This window comes from Rhinolophus sinicus, linkage group LG01, assembly GCF_036562045.2.
Source record: "Rhinolophus sinicus isolate RSC01 linkage group LG01, ASM3656204v1, whole genome shotgun sequence".
Taxonomy (NCBI): Eukaryota; Metazoa; Chordata; class Mammalia; order Chiroptera; family Rhinolophidae; genus Rhinolophus; species Rhinolophus sinicus.
This window is the reverse complement of record NC_133751.1, coordinates 18,863,320-18,878,018: the sequence shown is the minus strand read 5'-3', so window position 1 is coordinate 18,878,018 and position 14,699 is coordinate 18,863,320. Positions and strand designations below refer to the sequence as shown.

General features: G+C 31.7%; 1 protein-coding gene across 1 annotated transcript in view; it reads left to right on the top strand.

Moving 5' to 3' along the window:
• The window catches only part of LOC141566969 (neural cell adhesion molecule 2), a 395,623-nt gene that overhangs the window by 339,662 nt on the left and 41,262 nt on the right, over positions 1 to 14,699 (top strand). The window contains exon 10 of the mRNA XM_074326523.1: positions 10,572 to 10,759. Within this exon, the coding sequence (XP_074182624.1) occupies positions 10,572 to 10,759 (188 nt within the window). The remainder of the gene's footprint in view (positions 1 to 10,571; positions 10,760 to 14,699) is intronic.

Sequence of the window (14,699 nt, the reverse complement as noted above, 5' to 3'; positions counted from 1 at the left end):
CCCTGAGCTACATTTCTCATTATGATTCCTTATTTTAATTATTTTTGAGATATTTATTTCATATCTTTATCAAATAATGAGAATTAAATATGTAAAGTGTTTAGATTATAGCCTACTAAACTAAGAGAAAAATTTTATTTGAGTATATGCATATATGTTTGAAAATTTTATTTAAGCATTTTTGGTTTTGCACAATGCAATGTTCTTTCCGAGAACGAATAGAAACTTTTCCATTATAATATAATATCAGACACAAACCTAAATATTTCTAACATCTCTTTTTCTGAAATGAAAAAAAAACAGAACAAAGAACATATTAGTGATTTTCCAGAAGCTGTCTGGAAAACCACAAAGATATTTTTGCATGTAATAGATACTCTAAAATCTTGATTTTCATTTCTTCCTAAATCTAGAGCTTTATTTTGGAAAAGCAAAATGAAAAGCACTTGTACAGATATGTTCATGTGGCTGAAGTAGAATTGTAGGTGTTTTTCATTCAGACTCTGGTTTACAATGTGTCCTTTCTTCTATATACTTTTACTTTAATTTCTCTGATTTAAAAAAAAATAATAATAATATTATGACAAAATAATTTGTAAGAGAAATATTGTACATAACAGTATACTACCACCTGCTTTATATTTATTGCCAAATTCATTCATCAAACTCATGTTTATTAATACTTAAAATATGCTAGGCAGTATGATAATCTGGGGAAACAAAAACAAAGAGTACATGTTTTTATCCCCCCATAAAAATTATACTTAAAAGGGGATAACCATGTCAATAAACTATTCTTTTCAGAAAAGGTTATACATTTTTTTGTTTTGGGTTACTATGATTCAATACTCAGCAAATGTATCACACGCGATTCAGTTACAATCATAACTGGAATGGCTCAAATTATTTTGCTCTATTCAGTAAAAGTAATTAAATTTTGATGAGAGTTTATCACCTTTTTAAATAAAAAAAATGTTCTACTTGAGTGCATATTAAAAATAAACCTAAAAATAGTTAAGCAGAAAGAAATTGGGATCTAAGTTCAATTAAATAGCATGGTTATTTAAAAGTTGTAAATATTGACAATCTGTTACCAATTTTTACTCAAGAGACATAAAGGGAAGTAGAAAATGGCTACATAGTTCCCTACATTTCAGCCTTCCAATTAAGAGGTGATAAATATAAAGGTAAAATATAATAATATCTAATGTATGTAATTGTGCTTAAATTTAACCACAGGTCATAAGTACCATGTTAGCTACTATCATCGTCATTATTATTTCTAACGTTGTTATTGTTATTATGCAGGCAATAATAAGTAAGAGTTTTTATTGTTTGTTTTCTGTTGCTGTGATATAGATATTCCATTATGCATATAACAAACAACATTCTAGAATGCACAACTGCTCACGTTAAGGTGTAATAGTGGAAATATTTTAGTTTCCTTTAGATTTTTAAGTCATCAAGGTGTGATGGACCTGAGAAGTTTAAGAAATGAATTAAATTTGTGAAGCTATTTTTTTCATTGGTAAAATTAACAACCTGGACATCAAATTAAATCACTGGATAAAAAATTGCATTTTACTTCATAGTTTTCAACTTTGATAGTAATGACACACTTGAAAGTTGTGACATCAATAAGCAAAAATTTCCTAAATTACACAATATGCTACTGGTAAATTCTGAGCAAAATAGCATTTCTGTTGTTTATAAGACAACTTTTAACACTACTGTATCTCTATGACAAATTGTTCTCCTTTTGCCAACTTGGAAATGTTTATAAAAATATTCACTTAAGCCTTGTTTCCTAGATGTATATGTGAAATTATGTCCGATGATGGTAATACAGTTTTAAAATACTGTAGCTGTTCTATGGAAAATTCAATATATAAAGCAACCATAGAGGACAAAATAGCAACAGGTAATAAATTACTTTTATTAGTATTTTATGTATGATTTAAGGAAGAGAGATATTAGGACAAGAAAAAGAAGAATAACAGTAGGAAGAAGAATAATTCGCCTTATGATCAAACTTGTCTTATGATTAGTGATACTTATGTCACTCATAACAGTCAAATTAGGTGTATGGTAAGAAGTCACATATAGGCAGATTTTAAAAGAAATGATGCTTATGAATTTAGGATCATAAACTATGCTGAGATTTATGCATAACTGAGTTCAACTTTAGCAGAAAATGCACATCCAGTGCTATGGTTCAATTGGCAATAAACACATCTAATTTAGTATTCCAGGTAACCATTCGAATTCCCATGCCACATGGACTGAATCTAGTTAATTGCCGTAGCTGATTCTGCATATGAGTGAACATACAGTAGAACTGTATCTATGAAATTATTAATTGAGTTATCTTCCAAATGTGCCAAAGGATATATTAGCTTTTATTCCCTTGGTAGTTTCCTTCAGCATAAATCAAATTAGAAAATTCAATGACTAAAAAAAAAAGTGTCAAGATGTTTTAGATACTATAAAACTATGTGCAGTTAATTCTTAGTTAATTTAAGGGGCTGGCTTCTTCACAAACTAAGCAATAGGAGTCTATGAAAGAAAATGTATTACTATAGAATTAACACCAGATTAAAGTCCTATCATTTTAGTAAAGCCAAATATATGTCTGTATACTTTTCCTCCACGGTTCAATGGAATGATAAGAACTAGAATACATACTTATCCTGGGTTTTCATCATGAATGAAATTTACTGTTATTTACTGAGTATCTACTGAGTTTCAAATATAAATTCAGGTGCTGTAGGAAACAGTGAGGTATGCAACATTGTCCTTATTCTCAGAATTTATGTTTCAATTAGGGAAATGAAACACACACAACCACATTAAGACGAAACATATCTAAAAGTGATTAGATAAATGAGACAGCTAGGCAAGGGGCTGAAAGTAGGAAAGGGTTAGGGATGGATGCAGTTTAAGGGACAGAGTTAACCCAAATGGAGACAGGGTCAGAGAAGAGGCCTAGGCCAGCTAATGTAGAACTTTATAAATTATCATGAAAGTTTTTGATTTAAGAAATGTGAAAAGAATCTTTTAGAAAGATTTAAGCAGGATAGTAACACTGTATTAAAATAGAAACTGGTAGGCCAGGAGGCCAGTAAGCCAGTAAGGACAGAGCTTCTAAAGTTGACGGCATAAAGTATGTGACCTTGAACAGGGATGTAATAATGACAACGGAGAGAAGTGAACGATATTTTCATGTATTGTGATTTATTGGTGGGAAATGAATGCCAAAGCTTTTAAAATAGTACAGTGTATTACACATTAAAATCATTTTGCTGTTATTTGTGGTTCTTAAAATCCAATATTAAAATATATATATATTTAAAATTTTATGCCATACAGTATGATCACTTCAAGATAGGACAGTATTTCATGGTAATATATAAATTACTTGGAGAGTGGGCAAGGCAGATTTCAATAATCTCAATACTGTTTTACAAGGGCAATATATATATATATATATATATATATATATATATATATATATATATATATTATGCTATCAATATAATTATAAACGACTTAAATTGATTTTTCAGTGTTTGTAAATCTTACACTAATATCACTTTTCAATTTGATTCTAAAAATGCATAATATATAGTCAATGTGAATATTGATTCTATTACTTATGAACCTGTGGACATTCAGGTGATATGTTTCAGTTCCTAAAACCTGTTTGGTTTTTAGTTACCAGTATCACCCTGCTAATGGGCAGGCAGAATTCAGGGAATCCAGGCCAGCACACTGCAGGAAGACTTTACTCACAGGTACCAACCACAAATAAACCGTGTTCAGGAGAGAGAGAGAGAGAGAGAGAGAGAGAGAGAGAGAGAGAGAGAGAGAGAGAGAGAGAGAGAGAGCCTGAGAGGAAATGGCAGGAGAAACTCAAAAGCTTGTATTAAGAAAAGTAATCAAGTTAGGAAGTCTTGTTCAGTGATAGAAATGCAGTGATGAATGCCGGCTGTGTGTTCAGCTGTAAGTTCAGCTGTAAACAATAAGGAAAAAATAAAAAATAAATAAAACTAAAATTAATGAAAACAAAAAGGATATTTATCAAAATAGTAGTAATTGGCACCAAGTCCGAAGGCACTCTTAAAAGTTTCTCTGTCTCCTGGTATGCCTGGAAGATGATTTTCCTGATCCCAACTTTGAGAAACAGACAAGTTCAGATCCTGGCACCCTTTGCTATTTTTCTTGTGCTGGCAATTTTATATCAGAGATCCAGTCAAGGTCATGGATATAAGACTGTTGAAATGCTGTAGCTCAGCCTTCTGCCTATCCAGCTGCCATTTAATAAAATCTAAATATTTTTGTCTCTTGAGATCTTCCCATTGTGATAATAGCTAAGGGAACATAGTTCCTTTATTTTTAAAGTCTTTATTCATTTTACATCCAGTTTTACATTTTCACCCTTTTCCAGTCTATACAGTTTTATATGTATTTTTATTAATAATCATATAATCATTAAGTAGAAGACATGGTGGCCTAGAGATAATCTGCTTCCCAATATTTTCACCTCCAACAAACTCTTATTTTTTCTCAAACATTCTGCAGTTGTAGGGATATTAACTTATTTAAATGATATTTATTACAGAGGAACCATCTTCATTATATACGAGTATATATACTAACCAGAGGCACTTATAAACATGAAATAATTAGCATTACCCCAAGGGGTTTATATAATTTTAACCAAAAGCAAATGTCACCTTTTAAATGGCTCAATACCTCTTTATATATGGTAAATGTCATAGTCCCCTCCATTTATGTGTGTGTGTGTGTGTACACACACACACACACACACACACACATATGCTTTATTGTGTTCTTATCCTTGTTCTTGATTTCCTCCCTCTTTCTCCTTTTCCTTCTCACCCTCCCTCTCCCTCTTCTTCTACCTCTTTCTCCCCCTCCAATTTTAGATATTTTCTCCTATGTAAAATTAATTTTTCTGAGTTTTTATCTAAGCACTATTTATTCAAAGATGTGTTACTAAACATGGCTCTAGCCATAAAATCCTTATGGTGGAAAATGACCAGCCTGCCCTAGAATATACATATATTTTTCTTACATCTTAGCTACTACTCATACATCAGCATAGGAATAGAGAAGGTGATCATGATTCTATTTATTTCATTTCATTGGCATCACTTTGAAAAAAGTGAGAATGCAATGTGCACTCCTTTTCACCAAAATTCTTCTAAACTCTATCACATATTTCCTTTATTGCTTAAATACAGTATACAGGACATAATAAAGTACTTCCTTGATTACTTGGTATAATCACTTCAAACATTAATTCCTATGTGGAATAACACTGTTAATGACCTATAGGAACAACTCTCTGAGAACATTCTTACAGTTGTTAATAGAATAACTGGCATAGCAGTGAGGTTTCGTGGGATGAATATAAAGAGCCAAATAATGGTGATCTTGGCTCTGCCACCACCTTCCCAAATGTCCCAGATGACGTTTCTTGTATGTAGAATGAAGATTTGTAGATGACTCCCATGTTTCTTTCCAGATGTTAGATGCTATGAGATCTGTCCAGTTCTGCAGAACTTAAAGTGACTATGTGCACAAAAATGTCGCAAGTTTAACTTTGTTAATAGGTAAATGCTGAAAATACAAAGATCGCTTCTTCATGCAATGAGAACTTGGTGAATTTACTAGTAGATATAAGTCTCCCATTCTTCCCCATCTGAAAGTCTGGTTGAGTAAAATTCTTGTGTGATTGATGAAAAAAAAAAAAAGTAATTCTAACTCTAACACTTCACATATACGTATTACAAAAAATAATCCAATAGTTTTATAGTAGCTGCCATATTTGCTTCAGATCTGCCTTTCTCATTCCCTCTTAAAGGGTAAACACAATCAAGTTTTCCTTTTAATTACCTTTTTTGAGTATACCCTTTCTTTTGTCAGAGAGAAATTATTCAGACACCTGTTTAAAAAGGAAACAAAGACTTTATTCCAGTCTATTGCAATATGTGTCAAGGCTGTTGCCATAGGAGAGAAAGATCAAACTCAACTCAACATGCAAGGAAAAGTGGGGATTGAGCAGAGTGACAAGAGACAGTGGATGGAAAATTTCTGGTGGCCAAGACATGGAAACAACCAAAGTGTCCTTCAGTAGATGATTGGATACAAAAGATATGGTATATATACACAAAGGAACACTATGTTGCCATAAGAAAAGATGAAATAGTGCCATTTGCAACAACATGGATGGATCTTGAGATTGTTATGCTAAGCAAAATAAGTCAGACAGAAAAAGTCAAGAACCACATGATTTCACTGACATATGGAATATAAAACAGAAAGAAACAAAGGAACAATACAAAGAAACAAAAACGCATAGACGCAGACAATAGTTTAGTGGTTACCAGAGGGAAGGGCGGAGGCGTGTGGTGGATGAGGGTAAAAGGGATCAAATACATGGTGATGGAAGGAGAACTGACTCTGGGTGGTGAGCACACAATGTGATATATAGATGATGTAATACAGAATTGTATGCTTGAAATCTATGTAACTTTACTAATAATTATCACCCCAATAAACAAAGGAAAAAAGAAAGAAAAAGAAAATTTCTAAGAGGAACTTGATTTAATTTCAAGGACAGTGTGATTCTTGCTAAACTGGCCTAATAGATTCTTGCGAAAAACAGGCCACGGATATGGATATTAAGGGTGGGTGAAAAGGGACTTGATCAGTTACCAACAGTAATCAGATATCAAGAATGGAAGGACTCTCACTAAACTGACTTAGGTAGGATTCTTTACTAAAGGCAGACCAAGGACAGTGTGTAGTCAAAAAAAGCCTTATAGAACTCTGACTGAAGTTTTGTCAAGAGGGTGTCTTTTTCCACTTTCCTTGCTTCTCATTGTTACCACTTTCTGAAGGATATCTCTACCTTCCCATTGTATGGATTATGTATTTCTATCTTGTCACAACTCAGGTTTCTCTGATTTTTCTTCTCTACTCAGATAAAAATATGTTCTTCTAATAGTTACTTCTGTTCACTGTAATTTATACTTTAATTGAATTTAGGGGGCATAGAATGCCTTAGATGTTTCCTTAGCTTTATAGTCTGTTAATTAATTTACCACATGCATAAAATAAAGGCACACACCTAGGCAAAGAAAGCAACGTCAAGGTGAAAATTTGCCCATGCCTATATTGTTGGTTTCTATATACACTATATTTTTGGTTCATATATATATCTCTATCCATCGATCTATCTATCTATAAATAGATAGGTATAGCTAGATATAGATATATTAGATAATGTATATTAGATATATTAGGTAATATATATATATATATATATATATATATATATATATATATATATAGTGCTCTTTCCACAGTTCTGCTTATGCCATATTTTTTTCTTCCTTCAACCCTGCTAAAAAAAAAGAAAAAGAAAGCTGACAAAGTTGTTTCCTCTGCACAACATTTGAAGCCTTTCATGATGTGAAAGGTCTACATTTCTAGAAAAGCCTAATTTTGTGAACATTTTTGATTCATCGATATGAAGTATGGCTGCATTATTTTTTAGTCTGAAGTCATCACATGTTGCCTTTCTCTGAGTACACATCCTTCTTTAAATGGTGGCTCAACACCAATTGTTCGATGTCATGACATGCCAGCCTTGTGGCAGTAAATATTGCTGTGTTGATACTGTTTTGATATTTGTAAAACATGTAAGGTACAGGAATCTAGTTTCTGTTTTATTGTACATGGGAGTTACCAGTATTTCTTTGCCTCACGCCAGAAATACATTTCTCAATGTGGCTTTCAGTATAGCATGTATAGCCTGTAGCACATCGGCACTCAACATCAGTAATTTTGAATTAAATTCCCACTGAGATTATCTGGCAAACAATTAGTGGCAATTGCTTGCTTTTATTAAAAAAAAATATTGTCCTAAATTTATGGGTAAATTATAGTAATACAATACACATACACACAGATGCCATATTGTGTAGAGTAGACTGTGAGTCAGCTGTTAATAGTTCTATTAGCATGCATGATTTTCATATTTGATTATATGCAAATAAATTATTCATAAGCCTCTCCCTAAAATATTACCATGCTAAAGAGATTATATTTCATGTATATTAAACATTAAAAAAACATTTTGTAGCTAGAGATAAATATAGATATAAGATTAGCTATGTACTCTGAACATCAGGAAGTTTGGCTTCTCTTACAGCTCTCCCCCTAATTAGTCAGACACTCAGACTTTTCAATGCCTTGAAAGAGTTCTGTGCTTGTTTGTTTTTTCTTTTCTCCTTGAAAATATCTTCTGTTCAGTTTGACTGAACTGTTTAATTGAAAGTTAATTCCCTATTTAATTTCCAGTAAATTCATTGTAGTTTTTGAGAACCAAATAAGCATCTTACACTGTGTAAGCCATCAGGAATATAATTGTGATTATGACACAGCTTAATCCATAAGATTCAGATGGTTTGGGTGGAGAAACAATCAAATAGATACTTCCAATTCCTATAACTATGCTAAGAAAGAACATAGAATGTGTGGGAGCACAAAGTAGGAACATCACCCGCAAGTGACAGCTGTGGAAAGACTGCGTTTGGAAAGCACGGAGCTCTGCTTTGAAAGCAGCCAGGTGAAGACAAGGGCAGGCGCATTGCACGCTGAGGGAAAACCATAGGCAGATATATCTGTGGAATATTTAGCCCACCTAAGTGCCAAGATGCATCACTATTGATTTAGCCAATCCTCTTTTCTGGACATTAAGTTTGTTTCAGCTTTTGTTATTAAAATAACAATGCATTTAAAGTCCTATATATAAATATTTCATAATATTTCAACTTATTCTCTTTGGAGGGATACCTAGGACTGACTTTCGGAATTGAAATTTTAAAGCTTTTTATGGCTCTTTATCCTCCTGAGGAATTGTTTCAATTATATTCCCCTCGTTAATGTATGATAGGGTCCACATCACCAAAATGTTGCTAGCACTGAAAATTATAATTTTGTTTCTAGGTGGAATGGCAATAGAATGGACCCTGGTTAAAATCACCCTACACTCACATTCCAGACCTAAAACCTAGTACTAGAGTAAGCATGACAGCTCTTGTTCCATATCCCTTATTGCATAAAACAGGATAACACCTTCCTTACAAGGTTATTAAAAGACCAAATAGAATAAAATGTATAAACTTATTATCATATAGAAAGTGTTCAATAAATATTTCATACTTATGTGTGAGAACGGCATTAAAATCATAGTCAAATATGTAGAAAAAGAAGTTTTAAATGATTACTTGTTCATTTGTTCACTACATCTAATAATTCTTATATATTTGATATATAATCTGTTGTGAAAAAATGGGTAGCCGCTTATCAGAGGGTAAAGTGGGGAGGAGGGATGGTAGAAAAAGGTAAAGGGGATCAAATATATGGTGATAGAAGGAGAACTGACTCTGGGTGTTGAACACACAATGTGAGATATAGATAATGAATTACACCTGCATTCATTGTACACCTGAAACCTATGTGACTTTAGTAACACTTGTCACCCCAATAACTTTAATTTTTAAAAAAATGGATATAGGTAATTTTTTAAGTAATTAAGGGAAGTAAAACAAAACATTTAAGTTAGACAACTCAGATTGATCATTTATGAAGTGATGCTAAGTTTTAAATAGTAAATATTAGTAACAATAATAATCAGTATAAACACCTGCAACATTTTAGCTACCTCTTAAAATTATGTTTTTATGCAAAAATGAAAAAATGAATCCTCTCAAATATTATGCAGTTAAGGTACTAAGACTCAAAAAGACTATGATTGACTGACATTTGGCCTACATAAAAATTTCAGAGTGGAGCAAGACTAAAACCTATGTCTATATGTCTCCACAATTAGGTTATTTCAATTAAATGACATGATATATTGTCTATTTTGTCTTAATTATTATTATAGAAGTTTGATGTAGGGGCCTGAGCATTAACAGAGCATCATAGCAACTGATTAACTTTCAAATTAATATTGTTGACTAAATTAAGTCATTTCTGGTTTAATAAAAACAGGAAATGATATTTTAGGAAAAATTATTTAATAGTAATATTGCCATTTTAGTTTAGATTTTGTATCTGCTTCAAAATATTTTTAGAAAAAATTATGTAACTAAAAGAAGATTTCAAAATAATACAAAACACTGATTTTTTATAAGTTTTATCTTAAATTCTCACTGCAGCGTGCGTAGTTTCAGAAACCGATTCCACATATGTAGATAACCATGAATTTGCTGGGTGGATATTTTTGTCTAATTATTAAATGCAAATTTAACTCTAAGCATTAATGTCTCATATTTGAATAATTGGCCAACTTTGAATGTTTTTATATTAAAATTATTTGATGAAACGGTCTAATGGCATATATTTTCATGAGTTCCGATAACAATTAAATATATGATATTAGAATTGTTGTGGTTCCTTTTGTATTCAATGATACTATTGTTTATACTAATTAAAAATGTCTATAAATGTTATATTATTTTCCTTTACAGATGCTCCCAAGTTCATATCAAACCAAACAATTTATTACTCTTGGGAAGGAAATCCAATCAATATAAGCTGTGATGTGAAATCGAATCCACCAGCATCAGTCCATTGGAGAAGAGAGAAATTAGTGTTACCAGCTAAAAACACCACAAATTTAAAGACATATAGTGCAGGAAGAAAGATGATATTAGAGGTAAGTCTTCATGTACATATCAACATTATTTAACAGTTACCTACTATTTTAAAATATGTTTAAATATATTAAAATATGAATTAATGCATAATCTAATTATATTACAAAATCAATATAAACCTATTGTATATATTTCATGTTTATTTACTTAAAAGAAAATTGTATACATTTGGATTATGGCTCTTTAATGAATAACATCTCACTATTTACATAGAAAAACTGGGTGTATCACAAAAGTCATTATTTTTCATGAATTTACTTTTAGAAAATAAAACTAATTACATCAGGAAAAAAAATAGATCAAATGAGTGATTTGTCAGCTCTTGAGGCCAAAATTTCAATTTCAGTGTGGATACTGGCCCTACATTCTGTGTTTACACCTTTCTTCTCCTTGGACTGGCATATGTAAATGCTATCCACTGGCTATATATTTCAAGTTCCTAAATAAAGCAGCTTTACTTGCTGAATGACTCATTTCATTTTAATTTTTAAGTTAAAATGGTATATAATTGTTTTTGTAATGCCAAGTGCCTGTCACTTAAATTCTGTTTGAATACATTATCTTTCATTTATTAATTGCAGATTATGTGGTGTGTGTATATTTCCAAAGTTTATACATAAGTCTGTGACAAAGTTTATATGTAAGTTTGTGACAATGATCATCAGCCTTTGCACTTCATGATGCTGTCAGAACAATTGGGAAGCTTCCTCAAACAGCGTTATTTAGGTATACAAATGCTGTATTTCCCCCCTAAGTCAATTTACATACATTTTTAAATTGCATGTTTCAGAATAACACCAGGTAACTGTACTGCATTCCCTTAAAGGTATTCTCATCTGTACCGTCTTTTCTATCTACCGTCTCTGGTAATCGGACTTAGTAAAATATTTGGTTGATAGAAGAGTTTAGCCATTATTTTCCCCAATGTTTGGATAACTGACTGATAATAAAGTCATTTTGTCTAAATCAATTTAAATCAGTTTCTTTGTAACTGTATTAGAAGAACTAGGTATTGCCGAATTGACGTGGAGGTCTATATCACAATGACATTTGGACAGATGTAACCTAAATTTTAGGTATTTAACCATACTTAAAACCTGAGTTGGATTTCACTGCAGTTTTGGGTGATATATTAGGGTGCTCAAGCTGCCATAAAAACTACCCCAAACTTGGTGACTTAAACAACAGAAAACTTTTTTCTTTTTTTAACCTCACACACATCTGGAGGCTAGAACTCCAAGATCAAGGTGCCAGACGGATTGGCTTCTGGTGAAACCTCTCTGCTTGGTTTGCAGATTGTGCCCACTCACTGTGTGTTCCTATGGACTATCTTCTGTGTCTCTTATTACAAGAGTGTCAGGCCCCACTCTATGACATCAGTTAACCTTGGTTACCTCCTTAAAGAATGTCTCCAAATACAAGCAGGTTAGATGGTCAGGGATTCAACGTATGACTCTTGTGGAGGCGGACACAACTCAGTCCATGACAGGTGGATACAAGTTCACGTTTAAAGGACAGACTAATCTGTAATCTCTGCTTTACTTTATCTTACCACTTTTCAGTTAGTGGGGTAGCTCATCATTCCCCATAGTCAATGTCAAGTGACATTTTGTAAATCTGACATTTAAGTATTTATAGAAGTCTCCAATGTTACTCATACCACTTTTCAGTTAGTGGGGTAGCTCATCATTCCCCATAGTCAATGTCAAGTGACATTTTGTAAATCTGACATTTAAGTATTTATAGAAGTCTCCAATGTTACTCAGTCTTCTGCCTAAATGGTATTCCTCCCCATCCCAAAGTGACAACTAAGCAATTTGTCTTTACTTTACACATAGCCAGGAAATCTATTGGTTAAAGCATTGACTGTGAGCATACACTTTTTATGTGTATAATATTTTTAAAATTTTAAATTTAAATTCTAAAATAATAAACATACTTAACACAACTTAAAGACAAAACAAAATAACAATAACAACAGCAAAAAGAAAAAAAATAAGCAGGATTAATTTTTAATTAATAGTATACATAGTTGCTTGAGATAGCACAATAATATTACTTTGTGTTTAGTAATTATAATAGTCACATAATTATTAATTCTTAAGAATGTAAAATATAGAAAAAATCAAGTTTACAATTAGTAACAAATTGGTCAATAATGAATTTCTCGATTTGATTTGTAAAGGTTTCTTTTCTTTGATTAAATATATATTTGAACTTCTAAATTTGTGAATTTTAAATATATCAAAATCTATAAATCCTTTGGGTTAATGCCAATAAATGCATCTGTTGTAAAGCTCACAAAACTGTTTTTTGTTTGTTTGTTTGTTTTAAATAATATTCCTAAGAACTCCCCTGAGATGATAAGACAACTTTTCAATATACGGGTAAAAACTGATGCAGGATGTTTCTAATAGGTTGATTGGGATAATATTCTGCTTTGAATCATCCATATTGTTCCTTGTCCTAAATAATGATACTCTTTAAAAGATTTTCTCATCAAAGAATACATAGAAAGTGAAAATCAAGTTTTTGAAGGTTTAGGAAAAGGACTACCAAGATTTTTCATAAACATTATACTCTCAGCTTATAGTTTGGTGATTAAAACTATATTCATTGATCTACCGTGTTTCCCCCAAAATAAGACCTAGCCGGACCATCAGCTGTAATGCATCTTTTGGAGCAAAAATTAGTATAAGACCCGGTCTTATTTTAATGTAATGTAAGACCAGGTCTTATATAATATAATATAATATAATATAATATAATATAATATATAATATAATCAGGTCTTATATAATAATACTGGGTATAATATAATATAAAATAATATGACACTGGGTCTTATATTAATTTTTGCTCCAAAAGACGCATTAGAGCTGATGGTCCAACTAGGTCTTATTTTCAGGGAAACACGATATTATATTCTGCCAAATCCCAATATCTCAATTATTTTAACTACATATTAAAATGTGAAGTGTATCATACATAAATAGATGTTCCTACTACTTCCATGATAAATATCAGCATAATTTGCACATTTTAGTACTTTAAATTTATACTTTATAACTTAGTTGTTCATTATCTTGTAATATCTATTTTTTTCCATTGTGCTGGGATTGGGTATAAAGCCACTGTTGGTCTTTACTTTTATATTGCTTTCCTAGAATACACCAAATATGCCGTAAGGCACATAATTTGGGCAAGTTATGTCTAGATCTATGTCCAAAAAAACAATCTGTGCTATTACTGATATTTTTTGTATTTGTCCATCATCCAACATGATAAAGGAATTATTTATTTCAGACTGAATTGTACAGGTTTTTCTTTGATAGCTGAACTCTAAGGAAGTGGGAAAAAAGGAATTAAGCCTTTTAAAAAGTGTTCCAATGAAAATGGATTTATTTAAATTGCTTTATTAATCTTAATGAGCTATGTAATGGTGCCAGTTCTTTATCATGTCCATTCTGTCTCTGCATTGTATTCTTTCAGAACATATTTTCCCCAATGGGATATGCAAATAGCTTTCTGATATGCCTGCATTTTGACAAATTTTGAAAATATTCTTTCTCACCAGGAAAATTATTTTAGAGTTAAATTACCCTGGTTTATTAAAAGCTAAATGTAAGAAAAATGACTAATCAGTTTGGAGTACTTTTTTAAGAGCTGTTAAAACTTCTAATCCTTAAATCTATGATCTATTTGTAAATGGGCAGCTGACTAGAGAATGAATGGCACAGCTTTATTTTGGAATCTTTCAGAATTAACATCTTCAATGGACCTCAAAATTGCGCTTTTAGTTAATAGCCCCCCCCATTACCACAAAATAATTTCCCCCTTTTGGGATGGAGTTGAAATTAACAGCAACTTGTAAGCATATTCTCTCTTAATGATAGTTATTGGGATTGAAAATCTTATCTACTACTGTCATCAAAATCT